Genomic DNA, 25738 nt, shown 5'->3' on the forward strand with positions numbered 1-25738 from the left:
GCGTCAAAAATGGCGTCATCGATATTTTTCTCTATTAAACCCAATAATAAAAGTGTAACACTAAGGCCGTGTTCACAAGAAGTGAAAATGCTGCATTTTTTCTACTGTTTTCGTGCATGTTTTCTGCAGGTGTCAACACCACACAATAACAATCTTCTCTGATTATTGCACGTTTGCAATGTTTCCCCCCCATGTTTTGTTTTTTCGGTGTAGATGTGAAAACGTGTTCTTTAATGCATTTTTAATAGTACAGACAAGCTTTGATACCACTTCAAAATGCAGCTGTTTTGGTTTTTTTTTCCCCTTGTGTTTTTTCAGGCTCCACATGGAAGCCAATAGAGAAAAGCACCAAAACCCCAGAGTACAGCTGCACCGATTGGGGAGATTTCATGGCGTCACATCCACTTTCCTGAGACATTTAGGCCATGTTCACATGTAGTGTAAATACTCTGTATTTTCTGCTTTTTCTTTGCACAGATATTCTGCTGCGTTTAACGGTCCAAAGTGGATGTGATTTCATGAAAACTGCGCCACCTGTGCTCTACAGACGCTGCTCAACCACGTGGGTTGGTTTTTCCCTCTGGAGCCTAAAAACATGCATGTAAAAAAAACTGCAGTTACTTTTTTAAATGCAGAATCAAAGCTTTTCTGCATTAGAAAAAAAAGAAAAATGCCTTCACATGTGCACCAAAAACGCATCACATCAGTGGGGAAAAAGGCAAAAAAATGCAGAAAAAAAATAAGAGAATATTGTTATAACGTAGTTTGGTGCGGACGTCTGCAGAAAACAAAACCACAATACTTATGCACCGTGTGAACACGGCCTTACAGACACAGAGAGCCGGATTTCATATTGGGAAGCGACATCTCCTGCCATGGGGGAAATACATGGTAAATGAGCATGGATCGGGGTCTGCCCAATAGTCCAAATATAAGATTTTTTAGGAAATAAACGCTGCTCTGGAGCCTTATGTCCGACTATGGCAAAGCAGCAGTGCAAGGGCAGCCATTGCTGGAAGCTTCACAGTCACACACAGCCTGGGAGTAGAAAGAGCGCCCTCTTCTGTCCTACTGCTGCGCGCTTTCCTCGTGACTAGTACTAATAATTTCTTTGCTCCCCCTAGCGTTCCCGCAACGCAATGACAGGAAGGCGCCGGAAGTGGCGTATAACGCCGGAGACGGCGCACAGCATGTGACGTCATAAGTGTGAGCCCAGGCCTTCGTTGTCGCTGCTGCGAGGACTGTTACATCCGTCGATTTCGCCAGGAAAGGTTTCAAGATGTCTATCGAGATCGAGTCGTCTGAGTAAGTATGACATTGCCGCCTGCACCTGAGTGCTCTGCCGCCTCTCTACCGTGAGCATGCGCTGCCGCCATTGGCGCCTCATGAGAACCCCGCACTGCAGCCTTTGCAAGCGGTGGTGACACGGAGACAAATAATTCAGCTGAAGAGCAGATTTCTCCTCCAGCGACAGCCTGTCAGGCACCATTACTGCTCCTGGGGAGCTGTCATTCTGTGCACTGCAGACCTGCCCAGTATTGCGCCCCATCACTGCACATCTTATCCAGGAGGATTTCCAGCTGTTTTCTGCATTGCCCTCTTATAGCATGTAGGGTATGTCCCCTCTGAAAATCCCAGTCACCGGGCCCATTTATAAAAGCCTGCGCTATACTCATTGGTGGTGTATCTCAGCCGCTCCTGGTATCTGATATTGGCTGCAGTGCTGGCGACATGTCGGCAGGGAGTGGAGCAGCCAAGCACTGAGTTCAGCAGCTCAGAATGGCGCTCCGTGTCAGCGCCGCAGCCAATATCAGGAGCAGAGACTCGGCACCAGGAGCACAGTTGTTGTTGTGTAAGCTGAAAACTCCTCCAGCAGCGCCTGGAAATAAGTGATGACTTACAGACATCTCAATGGTTAGGTCTTGTGCAACCCCCTTAAAAGGATTGTCTCCTTTCAGAAAACCCATCTGCAGAGATATATATCTATATATGAGAGCTATATCTCTGCAGATAGGGGTTTTCTGAAAGGGGACAATCCTTTTAAGGGGGTTGCACAAGACCTAACCATTGATAAGTCTGTGATCGTCGCTTATTTCCAGGCGCTGCCGGAGGAGTTTTCAGCTTTTTGTTGTAGTGCTGGACTCCCACCAGTCTTGTATTGAGGACCTGTCCCAAAGAGAGGTTATCAATTATTAGGTGTTCCACAAACATTTTAAAGGTATGCTCCAGGCAGAGATCATGTTCTGCGTTATGTAGTGCTGGGTATGACATGGAGTTCACTTTTTGGAGATGCGTAGTGTACACAGTCTCACAACTCTGCATAATACGTGGTATAATGAATGTTACAAGATTTCACGTGTAACTATGGTAGGTTATTTCTCAGCAGCAAGCTGTATGAGCGCCAGTATCTCCCCTTATTGTGTACACTCACACTTTATTCTGCTGGGGTGGTAATTATTGATGAGTGAACGTGCTCGGACAAGATGTTATCAGAGCACGCTCGGGCGCTAACCCAGTGACTCTAGCTTGATAGAGTAATATGTTTGAGTCTCCGCGGTTGCATATCTCACAGATGTTCCACAGCTACAACACATGCAGGGATTGCCTATTTGTTAGACAGCCGCAAGACATGCAGCTGCGGGGACTCCAGCATATTTTTCAAGCACCCCAATGTCACTTGGATGCTTAGCTAACCGCACGTTCGCTCATCACTAGCGGTAATACATCTTTGTTTCCTTAGTGTCATCCGTCTGATCATGCAATATCTGAAAGAGAACAGCTTACACCGTACATTGGCAACATTACAAGAGGAGACTACCGTGTCATTAAACACAGTGGACAGTATAGAGAGCTTTGTGGCAGACATTAACAGTGGCCATTGGGATACAGTGTTGCAGGCTATCCAGTCGCTTAAACTGCCGGACAAGACGCTTATCGACCTATATGAACAGGTAAGGAGGTTTTCTTTGTATGGAATGTATTTTCCATGTCAAATAATTTTTACTGGAAATAGTAAAACATCTCCTGGAGAGGCATTTGGCACTAGACAGCTGAGTCCATTGATTAACTGCACTACTCTCCAATAAATTAAGGGACTATTGCTTAATCGCAAAAGCAGAAAATATGTTGTCCCCATATACCGAGTCCAGTAAGTGCTCGGTATTTAGGGTGTGTTCTCATCGCTAGCACCGCACTCTTGCTGTTTATTGCAGTGTATCTCTTACGTTTCATTCTCACATTGCAGGTTGTTCTGGAATTGATTGAGCTCCGCGAGCTGGGAGCTGCCAGATCTCTTCTGAGACAGACTGACCCCATGATCATGTTGAAGCAGACCCAGCCTGAAAGATACATACATCTTGAAAACCTCTTGGCTAGGTCTTATTTTGATCCCCGTGAGGTAAGATTCATATTGTTCTATAGTAAAATCAGTGCCTTATTTTGTAAGGACTAGTTACCTGCACAGATTATGTCTAGTCCAGTTGTGGCATAAGCAAACAGAAAATCAACAAGCCCTCTGCGGTAGTCTTGTTTAAAAAAAATAACTAAAGTTTGTGTTGTCATTTTCTGACATTTTCTTTTATTTTTCCATCCGTGAAGCCGGATATGGCCTTGGTTTTTTTTTATGTGCTTGGCTGACATTTTATTGATACCATTTTTGGGGTATATGCAACATTTTGATTGCTGTTTACTGTATTTTGGGGGGGAGTGCGGGGAATTAAAAGCTCCATTTTTGGCTTTTTTATTTATTTTGAAATCACTGTGTTTATTTTTTGCAATTACTATATTTTTAATGAGCAAAAAGGAGGTAATTCAAATCTTTATTTTTTTTTTTTTTTTTTATACCTACATATATTGTTTTATTTTTTTTCACTTTATATTTTTTAGCAAAGTCGCCATTCTGCAGGCCCCTGCCTCCTATAGTAACCCATGAGTTCTCTGTGGTCACGGGTGACAAGGTGGGCAGAGATTTACAGCAGCATTTAAAGGGGTATTCCCAGCTCCAAGATTCTATTCCAATTAAAAAATGGAGTATAGTTCTTCTGATTCTCTTTGTCACTTACTCCTTGTGCAGGCATTGCAGTTGCTTAGGTATCCATGGCTACGACCACTGCATAGTGACAGCTTTTAGTGGTCATAACCATGGATACAAAAGCTACTGCAAAGCCCTGCACGTGGGGTAAGTGACATAGCTAATCAAAAGAACTATACTGCATTTCTAGTTTGAGGTCTTTGCTAATAATGTTATTACACCTACTACACATTGGGATAGGATCATGGAGATGAGAATACCCCTTTAAATGCATAAACTGCAGTGATCAATGCAAGCTCCACTTACATCAGATGCCAACTGTGCTACTCGGCCAGCATCTGACTGGTATGAAGGTGTCTCAGGTGCTAAGCTGGATTCATACATTTCTTAGTGAACTCTGATGAAAATATATGTAGTAGGTCGTTAAAGAGTTGACATTTTTCTAACTATATCAAATGAATAGTAAAGTTTTAAGAAAGGGTGCTTTTTTTTTCTCTTTAATTTTTTTTTTTTTTTTTTTGCAAAAAAAAAAAGTTGAATTTTGCTCTTGTGCATTCTCTAAGTTTGGATGACTTATTACGATTCCTACAGGCATATCCAGATGGCAGCAGCAAAGAGAAAAGAAGAGCAGCTATAGCCCAAGCTCTTGCTGGTGAAGTGAGTGTGGTACCGCCATCTCGTCTCATGGCTTTGCTGGGGCAGGTATGTAAATAATAACCGGATGCAGTTTTTTTTTTTTTCCATTCCTGCAGTTGGACTACACAGTGTACAGTGAGGAAAATAAGTATTTGATACACTGCGGATTACAGACCTCTCCATTCTTAGTAGTTGTGAAAACTTGTAAAATCGGCATTGTATCAAATATATCTTTTCTCCACTGTACATCGAGAAGTAATTGGACACCTGATGATCACATCTATGTCTTACATAAGGGTGTTATACCTCTGTTGTATGTAGTACTTCAGGCATACAGACGGCAAAGGAAGTTTTGTTTCACAAATTGTCTTTTTCAGGCTTTAAAATGGCAGCAGCATCAGGGACTGTTACCTCCAGGAATGACCATTGATTTGTTCCGTGGTAAAGCGGCTGTGAAGGATGTAGAGGAAGAAAAGTTCCCTACACAACTGAGCAGACACATAAAGGTAAAGCAATTTATTTATTCTTATTCTGCTCTTTCCGTGCTTTGCAATATCCCCACTATGTGTTACCCTTTCACCGCCGAGCCTGTTTCACAAGGGTAACTGGAGAAAATGCACCATTCAATTTGTTTGTCATTTTCTCCTGGGTACAACGATACCCCATACATTGTTAATGTATTGATAAAACTTGGATAATGTCTTCTCCTGTTAATACATTTGTGTTCTGTTCTCCCACTTATGAACACCGCGGCTAGCATTTAGGCACCATCCTTTTTTTTTCTAACCTTATATATTGTCTGAATATATTTTTTTTTTTTAAACACATTTTCCATGCCTACACTATGATGAAAAATTATCTATGTTCCAATATACCTTTTTATTGTCATATTTACTAATACTTTATGAATGGAACAGTCTATTCTTCCACTTATAGCATGTAAAGTGAATTTATTAATTATATGTCATAAATGTAATGCAGCTTTCTTCAATGGAAAACCTGTATATTGTAAACTATATATAACAAGTCATAAGCATAATAAATGGTTGTCATTGTGTTACAAATTGATGGAAATTTACCTTTTACTTTCGTCTTGCCAGTTTGGTCAGAAATCTCACGTTGAATGTGCTCGCTTTTCACCTGATGGTCAGTATTTGGTGACTGGGTCAGTGGATGGATTTATTGAGGTGTGGAACTTCACAACAGGAAAAATAAGAAAGGCGAGTACTTTACTTTGTATATAACAATAAGTTTTGCTGTATTAAAATAAGGAAATAAGGACTCTGCTCACATGACTGTGATTGAAATAGTCTGTGAGGGGTGCATAAACTGCTGCCTGCAAAGCAGCTAGTTGTTACCCCTGTACAGACATAGATGACCAGTCAGGCATTGACTTTTACCGTAGATCCTCTGCATTCCACTCTAGACATCTGCCAAATGCAGATGTGTTCGTCAGACTACCTGATGGTGAACTGTGATTCATTAGTCCCAAGACACTCTCTCTTTTGCTTCCTACCCTGCCCAGGAGCTGTGGTATGATCAGACCAAGTTCTGATACACTTTTACATTGCCGACCACCCGGGCCAGCCCCTGCAAGACTATATAGTAAAGTGAGCGTAAAAGCATTATAGTAAAGTGAGTGTAAAAGCATATATTTGCTAAAGGGGTGGAATCATGAACAATGTACGTTTTAATCAATAGATCGTGGATTAAAAATAAATTCCAGAAAATAAAAGTTCCTGTGCTGAGATAATCTTATAAATGTGCCCCCACTGTGTACTGTGTAATTGCTGTGTCTGACGGTGCAGGAACTTGGTCTGATCATACCACAGCTCCTGGGCAGGGGAGGAAGCAAAAGAGAGAATACAGACAGGACAGCATTGATTAAAATGTACTTTGTTTGCAGGGGCAACCCCTTTAAAGCAGACTGCTATAACACAGTCCTAGTGTGACATGAGCAGAAAATTGGAGTAGCTGCTCCATACTTATGCATTTATTGTAAAATTTCTATTTCCAGCTAGAAATTCATTCATTTCTAGGAGCTCTTAATACACTGCTACCGGGGATAAGCTTCTATGTTGTGGCTTTCAGACGATAAAAGCTGATCATGTAACTCTCATAGTTTTCTGTTCTCTTTAGGACTTGAAGTATCAAGCACAAGATAACTTCATGATGATGGATGATGCTGTATTGTGCATGTGCTTTAGTAGAGATACTGAAATGTTGGCGACAGGAGCACAAGATGGTAAAATTAAGGTACAACTATTTAATTGCGTGAGCTTCCTTTTTTTTACATTATGCAATGCAAATATAGTATGAGGAAATATGAAGGGAAAACTGAGCACAACCAAAGTTTCCATGAATTCCATGTGTCGGCTTTTTACCTTTTTCTTGATGTTCAGTCATAGAAATAACACTTGGATGGTTAATTAACAACAGCCTGAGTCCGTGTCATGCTTTTATATTTCAGCATAACGGAATCTACAGTACTGTGCAAAAGTTTTAGGCAGGTGTAGAAAAATTGCTGCAAAGTAAGATTGCTTTAAAAAATAGAAATGTTTAATAATTGATACAAAAAAATTTTTTACAAAAATTCCAGTGATTGAACAAAAGCGAGATCTAAATCATATCAGTATTTGGTGCAATCACCCTTTTCCTTCAAAACATCAATTTTTCTGGGTATGCTGGTATACAATTTTTAAAACTGCGATGAGGAATAAGTAACTTGCCCCACCCAGCTGGCACAAGTGACAGGGGACGCCCTGCGACATTGGTCCCGACAGGTTTTGGAATCAATCGGAGCAGCTTAATCCCTTAAACATCTCTGTCAATCGGGACAGCGGCATCTAAGTGGTTAAAAGACCTATTTTATTCGGTCTCCCATGACTGCACCACGAGAGAGGGGATCCTCCCTTGAGGGACAGGAAACCTACAGACATAAAAAAGCAGCACCTCTCTCCCATATCAGTTGGGAGACATACAGTGCCTTGCAAAAGTATTCAGCCCCCTGGAACTTTTCTCCATCAAACCACACTGAGCTCAAGCTGTTTTCCAAGGAAGAATGGGCAAGAATTTCAGTCTCGATGTTCAAAACTGATAGAGATATACCCCAAGCAACTTCTAGCTGTAATCGCAGGAAAAGGTGGCACAGCAAAGTATTAAGTTAAAGGGGCCGAATAATATTGCACACCCCATTTTTCAGTTTTTGAATTTCCACAAAAATTTAAAATAAACTTCACAATTGTGTCCCACTTGTTGTTGATTCTTCACCAAAAATTTACATTTGGTGTTTTTATGTTTGAAGCATGATATGTGGGAAAAGGTTGAAAAGTTCCAGTGGGCCGAATACTTTCGCAAGACACTGTACCTGTGGAGGAAGGTTGAAGACTGAAGAGAGACTCAGGCAGTGGGGGTCCCCTGCCTCAACCTGTCCGGGGTGCTGGAAGCGCCACAGTGCAGGGGGACTGCACTTGTGAGCGACGGCAGGAGAAGCACCCTCTGGGTACGAGAGCGGGCTTGGTGGTGGTCCATTGCCGGGGTGTAGGTAAGTATACGGCTGCGGTAGTGTGTGGTCCCTGGGGCTGCGTCTGGGCTCAAAGCGGTGATTCCTCTGGCGGCTGGCGGGCCCGGTTGGTGTCAGGTGGTGGGGCGCGCTGTGGCCTTCGTGTCGCGGCCGGGGCGGGACCTCGGAGACTCGGCCGGTCGGGTCCCTATGACATGGCCGGGGGTCACCGGGAGAGATGCGCGGTGGATGCCGCGGCCGGTCGGGTCCCTATGACATGGCAGGGGGTCGTTGGGTGAGATGGTCACAGCGCTGAGTCTGGGGGCGCGGTCCACAGCTGTGGGCAAGTGCACCAGAGCCGGAAGCTGCCGTTGGTGCCATTTACTGGGGACAGGTATGGGGTCACCACACGTGGGTCGGGGGCGCGGTCATGGGGAGGCACGGCCAGCGGTCTGCATGGCAAGCACCAGGCAGGCCACATTGAGGACCTGCTGGCCCCGGCCTGGGGCCGTACTGAAGGGGAAGTGACCGGAAGTATTTAAGGAGGCCTTAGTGGGTGCCAGTTGCTTCTAGACCCTTTATCCAAGATGGAGTCACCAGAGCAGCAGGTGCAACAGCAGTCACCGATGCAGCAGCAGCTCACGGAGAAGCCCCACGTAAAAATCACCCAGCGACGGCTGCAGGCAGCAGGTGGTTGCGTTGGTGACAGGAGATCTGGTCATGGAGTTACAGTAGAGTGGACGAGTCTCCAGCCATTAAGGAGGATCTTTCGGCTGAGAGGGGTCCCCTCCGCGGATTATGGTGCCATTCAGTAGCACGTCACTGATAAGTGATCTTTGTGAAAGTTCAGTTGGTGATATAGGTTTTTCCCCTTATCTCTCCATTTTTTGTTAGTGGAAAAAATGTACCTCTAAGGCCAAACACAGGGAGTGTGCGGTTTGCGGAGTCCCGCTACCAGATCACTATGAGAAAAAGCTGTGCTGGCCATGCATTCAACAGATGGTGGCGGAGGAGATGCCATACTTTGTATCCAGTTTAAGGGAGATGGTTAGAGCAGAGGTCAGGGATTCAGTAAGATCCCTTTCCCAGGAGTTGGTCCATGAGGAAAGAAGACCCAGGTCTCCTGTGTCAGTATGTGGTAGTGACTCTGAGGAAATTGTATCAGATTCATCACCTTCATCTTCGTCATCTCCGGTGGCCCGGTCAAGCCATTCCTGCTTCCCTCTTGACTATGTGAACGGGGTAGTGAAACCGGTCAATAATATGATGGGTATTGTAGAGCCCCAGCCGGAGAGGTCCATGCAGGACGTGATGTTTGGGGGCCTGGATCAAAAAGTTTGCAGATCTTTTCCCCTGAACGATAAGATCAGTTCACTAGTCTTGCGTGAATGGAAGAGGCCTGAAAGGAATGGTTCTCTGCCTCCAGCCTTCAAGAGGAGATACCCGTTCGAGGATTCGTACTCGTCCTCATGGGTTAAAGCCCTGAAGCTGAACGCAGCAGTGGCTAAGGCGTCCAGGAGGACCTCACTGCCGTTTGAAGATATGGGGAATTTAAAGGACCCGTTGGACAGGAAAGCAGATGTCTTTCTAAAGAGTGCCTGGGAAATGTCAGCAGGGTCCGTTAGGCCGGCGGTCGCTGCCACCTGCACAGCCAGGTCGTTAATGGTCTGGTTGGACCGGTTGGAGGATCAACTTAAGTATAAGGATTCCAGAGAGAGTATCCTGTCTTCCCTTCCCATGATCAAGGGGGCTGCAGCTTTTTTTTGTCAGACGCATCAGCAGACTCAGACTGGCAGCATGAGCTGCGGCCCCTTCTAATGCTGCCCGTAGGGCCCTCTATGGCTGAAGTTTTGGCCATAGAGTACTGCAATGCATGAGACCAGCGATCAGACCAAGTGAAAAAGTAACAGAAGTGAAATAAAATGTGTAAAAAAATAAATAAAAAAAAATGCATGAGACCAGCGATCAGACCAAGAGAAAAAGTAACAAAAGTGAAATAAAATGTGTAAAAAAAAAAAAAAAAAAAAAAAAAAAAAAAAAAAAAAATAGCCACTGAGAACAGTGGAACAGTGTTTGTATTAAAACAAAAATAAACAAAAAAAATGTACACACAAATTATATTGCCGCATCTGGAACAACCAGAAATATAAAACGTTCATACTATTTATTCTGTACTGCAAACACCATCAAAAAATAATGAAAAACATGCTAAAAATGTTGCTTTGCCGTAATACACACAAAAAATTGAACAAAAAGGCAATCAAGAAGTGATATGTAAAAAAAATTGTCACCAAATGAAACACCAGTGATGATACAATAGAATGTTACTCTATTTTGCTTTCACAGGTGTGGAAGATTCAGAGCGGCCAGTGTTTGAGGAGGTTTGAACGTGCTCACAGTAAAGGTGTCACTTGCCTTAGTTTCTCAAAAGACAGCAGTCAGATCCTCAGTGCTTCGTTTGACCAGACTATCAGGTGAGCTACTGTTTTTTCCAGCTTTCAAAGCCCCAACATCAGTATTCCACGATTATAGTTATAAAAAATGTTTGAGGAGTCCCAAAATATATCCAAGAAAATTTGAAACGGTAAGAAGCCGAAAAAATTGAAGAAGGGTACAACCACGCTGTACAAGATTGCCAACGTTTCGCTCCTCCCATTATCCATTTTTGGTACCCATGACATGCTGACAGATCAATACCAGACCAATAACTTGTCTTCATTGCAACTAAGGAATGCTCTGGTCATTAGTTCACTATTGTATAGACATCCATCCTACCCCTGAGTACCACCATCCACCCACAGTGCTGACCATAACTTTTGTAAAGTAATTATGTAGTGAAATTTATTGTACTGAAGAACTATTTCATTTTTTACAAATTTGTAACAGACCCATGGAAATCTTTGTGCTGTGGTTAAAAATTTCCTGTCATACCCAGTTGAACTTTGAAGACCAAGAACAGTTTTACGGCTACATCTCTATTATGGGCTTTTTTTTTTTTTTTTTTTTTTTTTTTTTTTAATGCAAAGTGTATACAAAAGTAATCCTGGCTTAGTGTCAGGCTCGGCCACCAGGGCCAACCTCAGCAAAAGTAAACTGGTTTTCTGGCCAAAATAAGTCTTTGCCCAGGAGATTGGATGGTTAAAAAAAATAATAAACTCGGTCATACTCTTCTACTGGCACCCACCTGAGTCTAGCTCTATGGTCTGCACAGAGGCAGGAAGTGGTGTTGTCACCAAGTTGTGTTTTGCTCAGACAACACGCCGACCACCACTGATACAGAAGGGTTGCAGCAGTGAGAGGTGTTATTTTCACTCCTGGAGTTTTGCCTTTCTTGGTTGTTGACACAGCCTGTGATAATTGGAATCATGAAATTTATTTTATTCTTTTATAGGTAAAGCTACACTTTAAAGAATTAGACTGTTGTTTTTTTTTGTTTTTTGTTTTTTTTTGTGGAATAACTACTGTATGTTAATGTAAGCGCTGTTGACTCTTAATAATGATGATTTATTTTGAAACTTTGTTTTCAGAATTCATGGATTAAAATCTGGTAAAACCCTAAAGGAATTCCGAGGCCATTCCTCATTTGTGAACGAGGCTACATTTTCACAGGATGGTCACTACATTTTAAGTGCTTCCTCTGATGGTACTGTGAAGGTATAGTAAGAATCAGATTATTGGATATCAAATTGGTAATATATACTAGCGTCTTCAGGATTATGGGTCATTGCTGTTGCCCACAGACTTTTCGTGACGTACATTATAACAATCTGACCAAAACAGTGTAGGTTCCTCTGGTGCCACCAAATGACTCTTATTCGTGAAGACGTTGATAATTTTTAAAGACCTGTTGCTAATGTCTTCGTGCCAGATACGACAGGGCACCTCTAAAGGTCTTATGTAGTGTATCACCTGTGATTGACTGCTATTATTAATCTAAAAACAATGGTTATAAACAGGTGACTTGACTAAATATACATAACAGTGCCTAACCAGTCTCTAGGACCCATCTTTTTTTCCAAAAGCGTGATCCAAACTTTCATTTCGGAATCACAGCTTGTTCAATTCTCAGCTAATGCTAAAAAGGCATTCTTACCAGGCTACGGACTCCAAACAAAGCAAAATACAGTACAGTGTATGTGCTCTGGCACGTTCCTGTCATAGCTAGCATGATTGTTTTTTAGCTATTTGTGTTACTACTCACCAGTGATAGTGTGCCTCGGTCGCCCGTGACCTTGGTGCTGGTTCAACCAGTTTCCTTCCTTGGACTAAATTTTGTAGGTACTCGGAAGTGCATACTGTGCTCAACCTAAAACACCTGTCATTTTGAAGAAGCTCTCAATCGATTCTTTCCATTACAGATTTGCCTTTATTAAAGTCCACTGTCTTATGCTTGTCAATTTTCCTGTTTCCATCACTTCCAAGAACTGTTGTTCATTTGCTGGCTAATATTTCCATTGACAGATGCCATTGTAATGGGATAATCAATATTCACCTGTAAGCTGATTTTTTTTTTTTTTTTTCTTTTTGTTCAGGCTCTTAGTGGTGTTGTCAGCTCATTCTATATTTATTGTCTTTTGCGATGCTTGATTAGACTTTTTTTTGTAATTTTTATTAATCCAGGTTTGGAACGTAAAGACCACGGAATGTGCCAATACCTTTAAGTCCCTTGGCAGCACTGCTGGAACAGACATTACCGTAAACAGTGTTATCCTGCTGCCGAAAAATCCAGAGCACTTTGTTGTGTGTAACCGATCAAACACCGTGGTTATTATGAACATGCAAGGACAGGTAAGAAGAGGCAAAGTGCTACAACATGGGTACAATGGGTAAAGAAAGAGTAGTAGACAGTTGACTACCAGCTAAGCTCTGGGAACAGTGGGCCATGTGGTTCATGGTTGTAAAGTGAATGCTTTGTGTAACCGAATAGTGACTTTTCTATTTAATGCCACGTAGATTGTAAGAAGCTTCAGCTCCGGTAAGCGAGAAGGTGGTGACTTTGTGTGCTGCACTTTATCGCCCAGAGGGGAGTGGATTTACTGTGTTGGAGAGGATTTTGTGCTCTACTGCTTCAGCACAGTCACTGGCAAACTGGAGAGAACTTTAACTGTAAGTGAGGACACTTTTATGGCCAAGTTTTTTTTTGTAAAATATGACAACTGTTAATCATTTATTTGACAGTGAGTAAAGATTTCAACAGGGTATTTCTCTTTTATGTTTTATTATCCTTCTGAAAATGTCTCCCATTCCTGTTCTAGGCTACAGAGAATGTCACACCTTGTGCCACTGTTCTGCCAACATTTCACTAAGAGCTATCTGGATGTTCATCATAAGAAGCTAATGGCAAATGTGAAAAGCTTTGCAGTCCTGCATCTTTTGTGAGAGAAGCAGAAAATGTAAAGTAGTTTCACATCTAAATGTGCTTATTATTACCTTTTTCACGGGGCCATGTTTCTCATGCTGGGCAGCAGATTGTGCAGTGTCAGTAGCAGATCAGCGATTTCAATGAAAATGGCAAGTAATTTCCATAGGGCCTTTCACTTTGTAATGGAAGGCCTGTGAGGCCGTTAAGAGCAGGCAATATCCTTGAAAGGACTTGTAGTCCTTTAAATTAGAAATCCCACCCGCCGAACCAGCAAGCGCTGGCAGCATGGAAGTGGTACCTCTCAGAACTGGCAAGATCATGTCATCAGATGATGTGCATTTGGATACTCTACATTTAACCCCTTCCTGACATGAGACGTACTATCCCGTCCATGGGACCCGGGCCCCTATGCCCATGGACGGGATAGTACGTCTAGCGCGATCAGCGGCGCCCACGTGGTGAGCGCCGCTGATCGCGGCCGGGTGTCAGCTGATTATCACAGCTGACACCCGGCACAATGTGTCAGGGGCGGTCACGGACCGCCCCCGACACGTTAACCCCTTGCACACCGCGATCAAACATGATCGCGGTGTACCGGGGGTTAAAGGGAAGCATTGGCAGGGAGGGGGCTCCCTCCGTGCTTCCCTGAGCCCCCCACGGCAGCGCAATGTGCAGCGCTGCTGCGGGGGGCTCCTTTCCTCCAGGCCCCCGAATCCAAGATGGCGACGGGGGGCCTTCGGAGGCATGAGGAAGCTTTCTGCAGTGCCTGTGTCAGATCGCTGATCTGTCACAGTGATCTGTGATGTGACAGATCAGCGATCTGTCACAGGACAGTGATGTCCCACCTGGGACTATTTAATAAAGTAAAAAAAAAAAAAAAAAAGTGTTAAAATAATTAAAAAAAAATCGCCAAATAAATTAGAAAAAAAAAAAATATTCCCCCAATAAATCCATTTTCTCGTTCGCCTTATTGGGGGACACAGAGACCTTGGGTGTATGCTGCTGCCACTAGGAGGCTGACACTATGCACAAAAAAAGATAGCTCCTCCTCCGCAGTGTACACCCCACCGACCGGCAGAGAATTCCTCAGTTTAGCTTAGTGTCAGTAGGAGGTGGACACGGGTCTTTTATTAGACCCATATCTACCTCGTCGTGCGTCGTTCCTTTTCAGGTTCTACGGAGGGATACAGAGTGAAAAGTCACATCTGTACTCCCACATGGAGTCTGCAAGTACGGTGTGTACTGCCACCCCGTATCCTTGCAGTTCTCCGCGGCAGGACCAGCCAGACAGACGCCGACACCAAGACGTGCCAGCGACTCCAGGGGTCCTTGTCGCCAGTCTCCCTCCCACTCGCCTACCAGAGCCTGTCGGTTGGATGAGACGCAAGACTTCTTCAGACAGGTAACGGATCGTGGATAGGTGAGTATGAGGCCCCGGCTTCATATTTATTTACCTGCTGCCCATTCCCGACGGTCACCTCTTCAATGGTCACAGGGGTAGGCGCTGCGGTCGCTCGCAGTCGCCACAACGCTATAGGCAGCTCAATCTTGCTGGGCATCCCCCCCTTCCCTCCCCCCCCTTCTGGGTACAGGGAGCACAGGGTTTTTTCCCATTGGGAGCGACTTGCGACTGCGGCGTCCCACTTTTTCGGACCTCCGCGCCGACCCCCTGCTGACAGGCGTCCGCCGCAACTAATTTAGGCCCCGGCTTCAGTTCGGGCCTACCGCTGCGTCGCGGCCACGCCCCCCGCCCCTTTCTTCTAAGCGGGCTTCTCTCCCGCTCTTCCCAGGCCCTCCCACCGCCTGTCCTTCACCTGCCCAGCCTGCTATTGGCTAGAGGGCGGTGAATTTTAACCCTGCGAGGTGCTCCGCCCTCCCTCCTCTCCTAAGGCGCGCTTTTTCTCAGGACGGCGCCATTTTCCCAGCCTGTTAGCCGGGCACCAGCTCCTCACTGGACAGCATCTTTTCCAGCTGGTTTTTTCAGGAGGTCTGTCGGCCGGATTTCGCTCTGACCTGCATCCATTGACAGGTCGCAGAGCATCGCTTCTGGGGACACCGGACCGTGAGTAGCTCTGCACTGCAGACTGACCCTTCTCCGCCCTCTGTCCCCCAACCTTCCGGCATTACCTCAGCTTTTCACTATGTCTAAGTCTGATCGTACCCGCTCTACCGCCCCCCCCTGCACTTTAGTCAAGTACTTTGCATGTTCTTCGTGCAATCGCAAACTTCCCTCAGGCCAGTCCACTCCCCTCTGCCTGGATTGTAGCAATCCAATTCAGCCTGACGCCGTCCAGGAGCCATCTGCGGCCCCAGGTGAGAGTGAGCCCCCCATGCCTGGCTGGGCCTCCTCGCTATCTCAATCAGTGGCAGACCTCACCAGGGTGTCTCAGTCCCTGGTGGCTGTTCTTGATAAGTTGCCCCTGTACTCTTCAGCAGGGCCAAGCAGGTCCCAAATTGTTCCATCTGAATCAGCCAGCGGTAGTCGCAAAAGACCCAGGCAAGATTCTCAGCCGGAATCCTCTCCTAGTCCCATCTCACCGCATAGCCCTTCTCACCAGTCTCCCTCTCGGGCCTCCTCTCCCGAGTCAGGGGAAGCGCTTTCGGACAGGTCATCTGAGGGGATTTTAGAGCTGGATTCAGACCAGGATGCAAGCATGAAGGTCACAGTGCAGGACCTCATTGCTGCGATCCATCATACCTTCGATATTGCTGACTCCCCTGCGAAATCCTCAGATCAGGAGGTTTCGTTCAGACGGGCAGAAACTCCCTCCAGGGTTTTTCCTTTCCATTCCCAGTTTGGGAAAATTTTTACCAAGGAAAGAGAGGATCCGACCAGACGCTTTCAAAGAGGAAAACGTCTCGGCATACTCTACCCATTTGCTAAGGAGCTCACGGACAACTGGTCGGCCTCTCCCTCGGTTGATCCGCCCGTGTCCAGGCTATCCAATAACACGGTTCTCCCGCTTTCAGGCGTGGCGTCCCTAAAGGATTCTAATGACAGGATTATAGAATCCCTGGCGAAGTCTGCCTTTGAAGCGGCTTCAGCGGCGGTGTGTCCAATCTTTGCTTCATCCTGGACAGCAAAGACCATAGCCACGTGGGCAGACGACCTTCGGCAGGGCATCTTAGATAAGGCGCAACCGGAGCATTTGGCCAATCTCGCCAATCAGATCTCCCAGGCTGGGGACTATCTTCTCTCCGCTTCCTTGGATGCTGCATCCTGTGCAGTTCAGGCGTCAAGCAACGTTATTGCAATTCGACGTACACTTTGGCTAAAGGCATGGCAAGCGGACTTGTCTTCTAAAAAGTCCCTCACTAACCTGCCTTTTCAGGGGGTGCGCCTCTTTGGGTCCCAATTGGACCAGATTATTAAGGACGCCACCGGAGGCACGAGTTCACTCCTCCCTCAGTCCAAGCCTCGCAGACCCCCACTAAGGCGTCAGTTTCGACCCTTTCGGACTTTCCGCCGTTTCAATACGGTGGACAACTCCTCCAGCCAACAGAGACCGCAGGCTCGCCAGGAGAGAAGGAAAGTTTCCTTCAGACCCACTCCTTCCTGGCGACCCCACTCCTCCCAGGGCAGACCGTCCAGATCTAGATCTGGACGGTCTACTTCAGCATGACTATCGTCGGGCACGCGAAGGGCCTTTCCAATTGGGAGGTCGACTTCTTTCCTTCAGGGACGTTTGGCTGGCCGCCGTGGAGGACGCCTGGGTCAGGGAGGTCGTATCCTCAGGATACAAGATAGGGTTCGTCTCTCTCCCACGGGATCGTTTCTTCGAATCCCGGCCTCCAAAGGATCCAGCCTTGATCCCGGGGTTCTCTACAGCTATCGCCGCTCTCCTCAGTTCCGGGGTGATTGTGCCCGTTCCCGAATCGGAGCGCTTCACGGGGTTCTACTCGAACCTGTTTGTAGTGCCGAAAAAAGACGGCGCAGTTCGACCCATCTTGGATCTCAAGCTGCTCAACAAGAGGGTCCGCCTTCGCCACTTCCGCATGGAGTCGCTTCGCTCGGTCATCGCCTCCATGGAGGAGCAGGAATTCATGTGCTCAATAGACATCCAAGATGCCTATTTACATGTTCCAATTTTCTCCGGACATCAGAAGTTCCTGCGCTTTGCGATTCGACAGCACCACTACCAGTTTGTCGCACTGCCCTTCGGTCTTGCCACCGCTCCCAGAGTCTTCACGAAGATCATGGCTGCGTTGATGGCTTTGTTGAGAGTCAGAGGCCTCGTTCTTTTCCCGTACCTAGACGATATTCTGATCAAGGCTCCCTCATTCCAACAGGCTCACCAAAGTTTGTCAATCGTCCTGGACACTCTTTCCAATTTCGGGTGGATCGTCAACAGGAAAAAGTCCTGTCTGATTCCTACCCAACGCCTGGTCTTTCTAGGTCTTCTGTTCGACACTCGTCGGTCAAGGGTCTTTCTCCCACAAGAAAAGATTCTCTCTCTGCAGCAGGAAGTACGATCGCTGCAGACCTCGCGATTCCCATCCCTCCGTACAGCCATGAGGGTCCTGGGAAAGATGGTCGCGGCGATAGAGGCAGTTCCCTTTGCCCAATTTCACGCCAGGCCTCTCCAGCAGGCCATTCTGTCGAAATGGAACAGGTCGCCTCGGTCCCTGGATCGCCCTGTCCATCTTTCTTACCGGATCAAGCGGTCTCTCAACTGGTGGTTGTCGTCACCTCTCATTCTATCGGGTCGTTCCTTCCTTCCCATTCGCTGGCAGATAGTAACCACAGATGCCAGTCTCCTCGGTTGGGGTGCTGTGTTCCGCAACCACACTGTTCAGGGTCGATGGTCGGATCGGGAATCAGCGCTACCGATCAACGTTCTGGAGATTCGAGCGATCCATCTTGCTCTGGTCCACTGGGAAAGGCTCCTCAAGGGACTGCCGGTACGGATTCAGACAGACAACGCCACAGCGGTGGCATATGTCAACCGCCAAGGGGGAACACGGAGTGTTTCAGCCCTGGCGGAGGTGTCCAAGATTCTTCGTTGGGCGGAGATTTCTGTCCCGACAATTTCCGCGGTTCACATTCCCGGCGTAGACAACTGGGCCGCCGATTTTCTCAGCCGCGAGGGTCTCGCGGCGGGAGAATGGTCCCTACATCTGGAAGTGTTTCATCTGCTCTGCCTTCGGTGGGGAACCCCGGATGTAGACCTCATGGCGTCTCGCCTCAACAGGAAAGTCCCACAATTCGTGTCCAGGTCTCGGGACCCTCTGGCAGTGGGCGCCGACGCCCTGGCCGTTCCTTGGTCCCAGTTCGAACTTCCCTACCTGTTCCCTCCTCTGCCTCTTCTTCCCAAGCTGTTGAAGAAGATCAAGGCAGAAGGACTTCCGGTCATTCTCATCGCCCCGAATTGGCCCAGAAGGTCTTGGTTCACGGACATTGTCAACCTTCTCACGGACGCCCCCTGGAAGCTTCCAGACAGAACAGATCTGCTGTCTCAGGGTCCGATTTGCCACCCCAATTCTCGGCCGCTCAATTTAACGGCGTGGCTGTTGAGACCGAGGTTCTGAAACGAGCAGGATTTTCCGACCACGTAATTCAGACCATGATCCGAGCCAGAAAGCCATCATCTTCCAAGATTTACTACCGTACTTGGAAGGCCTATTTCACTTGGTGTGAGACCAATGACGTCGCGCCCATGTCCTTTTCGCTCCCTTCAGTCCTAGCGTTTCTTCAGGCAGGATTGGATGCGGGGCTTGCCCTCAGTTCCCTGAAGGGTCAAGTTTCGGCGCTGTCCATTCTGTTTCAGAAAACGTTGGCTTCCCGTCCTCAGGTTAAGACCTCTCTTCAGGGCGTGGCTCACACGGTCCCGCCGTACCGGGGCGCCCGTGGATCCATGGGATCTTAATCTGGTTCTTGAGGTTCTGCAAGGTCCGCCCTTTGAACCCCTCAGGGATATTTCCCTTTCTCTCCTTTCTTGGAAGGTAGCCTTTCTGGTGGCCATCACCTCCGTCCGGCGCGTGTCGGAATTGGCAGCTCTTTCGTGCCGCTCTCCCTTTCTGGTTCTCCACCAGGATAAGGTAGTTCTGCGGCCTCCGCCTTCGTTCCTTCCGAAGGTAGTGTCCTCGTTTCACCTCAACGAGGATATCGTGCTCCCGTCCTTTTGTCCGAATCCAACTCATCCCCGAGAGCGGTCCTTGAACAAGCTGGACCTGGTTAGGGCGGTAAGAGTCTATCTGTCTAGGACGACTTCCTTGCGAAAGACAGAGTCTCTTTTCATTATCCCTGATGGAGCGCGGAAAGGTCACCCGGCGTCAAAAGCCACCATTGCTCGCTGGATCAGATCGGCTATCCTGGAAGCCTACCGTGTTAAGCGTCGCGGAGCCCCTCCGGGTATCAGGGCCCACTCTACTCGAGCAGTGGGTGCCTCCTGGGCGGTGCGCCACAGAGCTTCCGCACTGCAGCTTTGCAAAGCTGCAACATGGTCATCGGTTCACACGTTTGTGAAATTCTACAGAGTCCACACCTACGCTTCGGCGGACGCCAGCCTAGGTAGACGGATTCTGCAGGCCGCGGTGGTGAGTCCGCTGGCCTGATGGAAGTTTGTTTCCCACCCCAGGGACTGCTTTGGGACGTCCCAAGGTCTCTGTGTCCCCCAATAAGGCGAACGAGAAAACAGGATTTTTGGGTTGCTTACCGTAAAATCTGTTTCTCGGAGCCTTCATTGGGGGACACAGCACCCTCCCATGTTTTACTTTGGTTGAATGGTTACAGTTGAGTTGTTTATGTTGTCAACCTATTCTGTTACTTCTCCTGCTTTCTCACTAACTGAGGAATTCTCTGCCGGTCGGTGGGGTGTACACTGCGGAGGAGCTATCTTTTTTTGTGCATAGTGTCAGCCTCCTAGTGGCAGCAGCATACACCCAAGGTCTCTGTGTCCCCCAATGAAGGCTCCGAGAAACAGATTTTACGGTAAGCAACCCAAAAATCCTGTTTTTTGGAAATAATAAAAAAAAAAACAATAAAAGTACACATCAGGTATCGCCGCGTCCGTAATGACCCGCCCTATAAAACTGTCCCATTAGTTAACCCCTTTAGGGAACCCCTTAAAAAATAAAAATAAAAAACGAAGCAAAAAATAATGATTTATTATCATACCGCCAAACAAAAAGTGTAATAACGCGCAATCAAAAACACGCATATAAATATCCATGGTACCGCTGAAAACGTCATCTTGTCCCGCAAAAAACGAGCCGCCACACAGCATCATCAGCGAAAAAATAAAAAAGTTATAGCTCGCAGAATAAAGCGATTCAAAAATAATTAGTTTTTATATAAAATAGTTTTCATTGCATAAAACCGACAAAAACATAAAAAAATGACATAAATGAGGTATCGCTGTAACCGTACTGACCCGAAGAATAAAACCGCTTTATCAATTTTACCGCACGCGGAACGGTGTAAACGCACCCCCCCAAAAGAAATTCATGAAACGCTGGTTTTTGTTCATTCTGTGTCCCAAAAATAGGAATAAAAAGCGATCAAAAAATGTCACGTGCCCAAAAATGGTACCAATAAAAACGTCAACTCGTCCCGCAAAAAATAAGACCTCACATGACTCGGTGGGTCAAAATACGGAAAAATTATAGCTCTCAATATGTGGTGATGCAAAAACTATTTTTACAATAAAAAGCGTCTTTTAGCGTGCGACAGCTGCCAAATATAAAAACCGCCATGAATAGTAAATCAAACCCCCCCGTCATCACCCCCTTAGTTAGGGAAAAATAATAAAATAAAAAAAAAAGTATTTATCTCCATTTTCCCGTTAGGGCTAGGGCTAGGGTTAGGGCTCAGATTAGGGTTAGGGGTGTGTTGGGGTTAGGGTTGGAGTTATAATTGGGGGGGTTTCCACTGTTTGGGCACATCAGGGGCTCTCCAAATGCAACATGGCGTCTGATCTCAATTCCCGCCAATTCTGAGTTGAAAAAGTCAAATGTTGCTCCTTCCCTTCCAAGCTCTGCCATGCGCCCAAACAGTGTTTTACCCCACATGTACGGTATCAACCTACTCAGGACAAATTGCAAAACAATTTTTGGGGTCCAATTTCTCCTGTTACCCTTAGGAAAATAAAAAATTGGGGGCAAAAATATCATTTTTGTGGAAAAAAATGATTTTTTTATTTTCACGTCCGAGTGTTATAAACTTCTGTGAAGCACTTGGGGGTTCAAAGTGCTCACCACACATCTAGATAAGTTCCGTGGGGGGTCTAGTGTCCAAAATGGGGTCACTTGTGGGGAGTTTCAATAGTTTAGGTACATCAGGGGCTCTCCAAACGCACATGACACCCGCAGACCATTCCATCAAAGTCTGCATTCCAAAACGTCACTGCTTCCCTTCCGAGCCCCGACGTGTGTCCATACAGTAGTTTTCTCCCACATATGGGGTGTCAGCGTACTCAGGCCAAATTGGACAACAACTTTTGGGGGTCCAATTTCTCCTGTTACCCTTGGGAAAATGAAAAAATTGGGGACTAATTGATCATGTTTCTGGAAAAATACGATTTTTTTTTATTTTCATGCCCTGGCATTATAAACTTCTGTGAAGCTCTTGGGGGTTCAAAGTGCTCACCTCACATCTAGATAAGTTCCTTAGTGGGTCTAGTTTTCAAAATGGGGTCATTTGTGGGGGGTTTCCACTGTTTAGGAACATTAGGGGCTCTCCAAAGGCAACATGACACCCGCAGACCATTCCATCAAAGTCTGCATTCCAAAACGTCACTACTTCCCTTCCGAGCCCCGACGTGTGCCCATACAGTAGTTTTCTCCCACATATGGGGTATCAGCATACTCAGGACAAATTGGACAACAACTTTTGGGGTCCAATTTCTCCAGGTACCCTTGGGAAAATAAAAAAATGGTGACTAAAAGATCATGTTTGTGGAAAAAATACGAATTTTTTATTTTCACGCCCGGGCATTATAAACTTCTGTGAAGCACTGGGGGGGTCAAAGTGCTCACCACACATCTAGATAAGTTCCTTAGGGGGTCTAGTTTCCAAAATGGTGTCATTTGTGGGGGGTTTCCACTGTTTTGGTACATCAGGGGTTTTCAAAACTCGACATGGTGTCCGATCTCAATTCCAGCCAAAAACGTCAAATGGCGCTGCTTCCCTTCCGAGCTCTGCCATGCGCCCAAATAGTGGTTTACCCCCACATGTGGGGTATCAGCGTACTCAGGACAAATTGCACAATAACTTTTAGGGTCCTGTTACCCTTGGGAAAATAAAAATTGGGGTGAAAAGATCATTTTTGTGGAAAAAATATGATTTTTTAATTGTACTGCTGTACGTTATAAACTTCTGTAAAGCCCTTGTGGGTTCAAAGTTCTCACCACATATCTAGATAAGTTCCTTGGGGGGTCTAGTTTCCAAAATGGGGTCACTTGTAGGGGGTTTCCACTGTTTAGGTACATCAGGGACTCTCCAAACGTGACATGGCGTCCAATCTGAATTCCAGCCAATTTTGCATTGAAAAAGTCAAACGGCGCTCCTTCCATTCTGAGCTCTGCCATGCACCGAAACAGTGGTTCCCCCCCACATATCAGGTATCTGCGTACTCAGGACAAATTGCACAATAACTTTTGCAGTCCAATTTATCCTGTTACCCTTGGTAAAATAAAATTGAACCTGAAGTATTTTTTTTATGAAAAAAAGTTAGATGTTCATTTTTTTTTTAAATATTCAAAAAAATTCCTGTGACGCACCTAAAGGGTTAATAAACTTCTTGAATGTGGTTTTGAGCACTTTAAGGGGTGCAGTTTTTAGAATGGTGTCACTTTTGGGTATTTTCTATCATATAGACCCCTCAAAGTGGCTTCAAATGTGATGTGGTCCTAAAAATAAAATGGTGTTGTAAAAATGAGAAATCGCTGGTCAACTTTTAACCCTTATAACTTCCTAACAAAAAAAAATTTTGGTTCCAAAATTGTGCTGATGTAAAGTAAACATGTGGGAAATGTTAGTTATCAAGTTTTTTGTGTGCCGTATCTCTGTGATTTAAGGGCATAAAAATTCAAAGTTGGAAAATTGCGAAATTTTCAAAATTTTCGCCAAATTTCCGTTTTTCTCACAAATAAACGCAAGTTATTTGAATGAAATTTTACCACTAACATGAAGTACAATATGTCACGAGAAAACAATGTCAGAATCACCGGGATCCATGGAAGCGTTCCAGAGTTATGACCTCATAAAGGTACAGTGGTCAGAATTGTAAAAATTGTCCCGGTCATGAACGTGCAAACCACCCTTGGGGGTGAAGGGGTTAAAGGAAATGTGTCAAATGAAAAAATGTACTAATGTTTTAATGGTAAATATTACATTTAAACTAATTAATGTGAAACTTTTAAACACTAAGGGCAGTGAAAATTCAGTTTCTTTGCCAGCTGAAGTAAGTATTGAAAAGGTGCCCCTTCACGCATAGTGCGCTAAACATGCATGGAATAAGCACAATTCCTCCATTTTGAGATGGGGGAGTGTTATTTACGGCCTTCATCGAATGACAAAATGAGCTATCATCATAAAGTCAGTATGAATACGGCAATACCTAACTTGTCTCAGTTTTATTTTATTTCTTTTATTTTTCATTTTTGTTTTAAATTTTATTTAATGATAAGGGGGAAAAAGTTATCCGTTTTTATGTTCCATCAGTGGAAATATGTTGGGGCTTATTTTTTTTTTTTTTTTCATGGTGAGGTGGCGTTTTTATTGCTACCATTTAGGGAACATACAAGGTTTTAAACACTTTTATTTCATTTGTTTAGGGAGGCGGAGTGTATGGGAAAAAGTCTTCCTAGCATTTTGATTATTTTTCTTCTTTATGACATTTACAATAAGTTGATTTGTTATTTTGATAGACCAGGCTTTTACAGATGTAGCGATAACATCTGTTTATTTTTAAAATGTATTTTTAATGAGGGAAAGTGGGGAGTATAGTGATCCAAATTTATTTTTTACTTTTTTTTTTTTTCTAATATTTTACTTTATTTCTTGTGGGGGTGGCACTGGTCTTTACTCACTCATTCTGTACTTGCCCTGTGCAATGACCGTGCGCTCTGTTGCCGACTCATAACTTCTGATCAGAGCCTGCAACAGAGCGCATTGTCACTGTGCAGAGAGAAGAACAGTGCACAGTGACAAGAATCTACTGAGCATCCATTAGAATTGAAAACGGATGCATGCTCAGTATGGATTAGCCCAGCCCCTGAAATGGAGGTCACTGATGACTCTTCGTTTCAGGGAGGAAACGGAGACTGCAGCAGTGACCGAAGCCTCTGCCCCCTGATGATCAGGTGTGATGCAGAACAAAGTTGTTTATATATGATATACTATCACTATAGAATATTAATTATATATATTAGCATACCATATACCATCACTTATTCTCCTGTATACTGTATGTGCTATGTACATCATTGATATATGCAGGTTATTATGGGACTGGTATAATATCCAATGTTCTGTTAAATATAGCAGTCACACGTTAACTTGTATAATATATTGCAAAATAATAGCCACAGTGTAAATTTTGGCAATATTTTATGTTTTAATGACAAAACAATATTCTTTTCTTGTCTAGGTGCATGAGAAAGATGTCATTGGAATTGCCCATCATCCTCACCAGAATTTGATTGGTACCTACAGTGAAGATGGCCTTCTAAAACTCTGGAAACCATAATAAGAAAGCCATCTGAATTTGTGGAAAGAGACTGTTTAGAAGACAATAGTTTGAATAGTGTTTGCACCCCCCCCCCCCCAAGGCAATATATAGTTGCGTGAATATTACTGTCGTATTTTATGACCAAATATACATGACTTTTTTTTTTTCTTTTTTTAACTTCTGATTGGAAATACCTTGCTATACAATGATCAGTTTGCGAAGGTCCTCGAGTCATTTTAAAATGGAAAAATATACTTAAAAATATAACCAATTCCAACTTGACAGTTTCCTTGTCTTCTGATAGATGTGGGTCTGCCCCAAATGCAGCATAGGAGATTAATTGAAGGTGTGATGAGTGTCATCACTTTATTTTTGGAAATGTAATGATCTCCTGAATCGTCCAATTTAGCTTAGGGTAGGGAATGTTTGTGGTGAGGTGCTGTCCTACACTTGCTATTTTGCAGGGTAGAGGACCTGGTAGTCAGGCTGTTTATTCAGATCCAAGCACAGTACGTATTTCACACCCATATCAAACC

The 25738-nt window shown here is 45.1% G+C and overlaps 1 protein-coding gene across 1 annotated transcript; it reads left to right on the plus strand.

Annotated features, from left to right (window-relative positions):
• The first annotated feature begins 1149 nt into the window (after positions 1-1149).
• Positions 1150-25484, plus strand: SMU1 (SMU1 DNA replication regulator and spliceosomal factor). Its single transcript, XM_073545253.1, has 12 exons — positions 1150-1305; positions 2741-2951; positions 3245-3397; positions 4622-4732; positions 5044-5172; positions 5767-5886; positions 6806-6922; positions 10515-10642; positions 11696-11822; positions 12789-12956; positions 13122-13274; positions 25122-25484. The coding sequence occupies exons 1-12, from the start codon at positions 1280-1282 to the stop codon at positions 25218-25220; spliced, it is 1542 nt and encodes a 513-aa protein (XP_073401354.1). The 5' UTR covers positions 1150-1279; the 3' UTR covers positions 25221-25484.
• The last annotated feature ends 254 nt before the right edge of the window (positions 25485-25738 follow it).

The sequence above is a fragment of the Dendrobates tinctorius genome, unplaced genomic scaffold (assembly GCF_039654945.1).
Source record: "Dendrobates tinctorius isolate UK_male_01 unplaced genomic scaffold, ASM3965494v1 ptg000011l, whole genome shotgun sequence".
NCBI classification, from domain to species: domain Eukaryota; kingdom Metazoa; phylum Chordata; class Amphibia; order Anura; family Dendrobatidae; genus Dendrobates; species Dendrobates tinctorius.

Coding starts and splice junctions, on each gene's coding strand:
- SMU1 (XM_073545253.1), top strand. CDS start 1,280: ATGTCTATCGAGATCGAGTCGTCTGA. Junction 6,923..10,514: donor CACAAGATGGTAAAATTAAG/GTACAACTATTT, acceptor TTGCTTTCACAG/GTGTGGAAGATTCAGAGCGG. Junction 13,275..25,121: donor AACTGGAGAGAACTTTAACT/GTAAGTGAGGAC, acceptor TTTCTTGTCTAG/GTGCATGAGAAAGATGTCAT.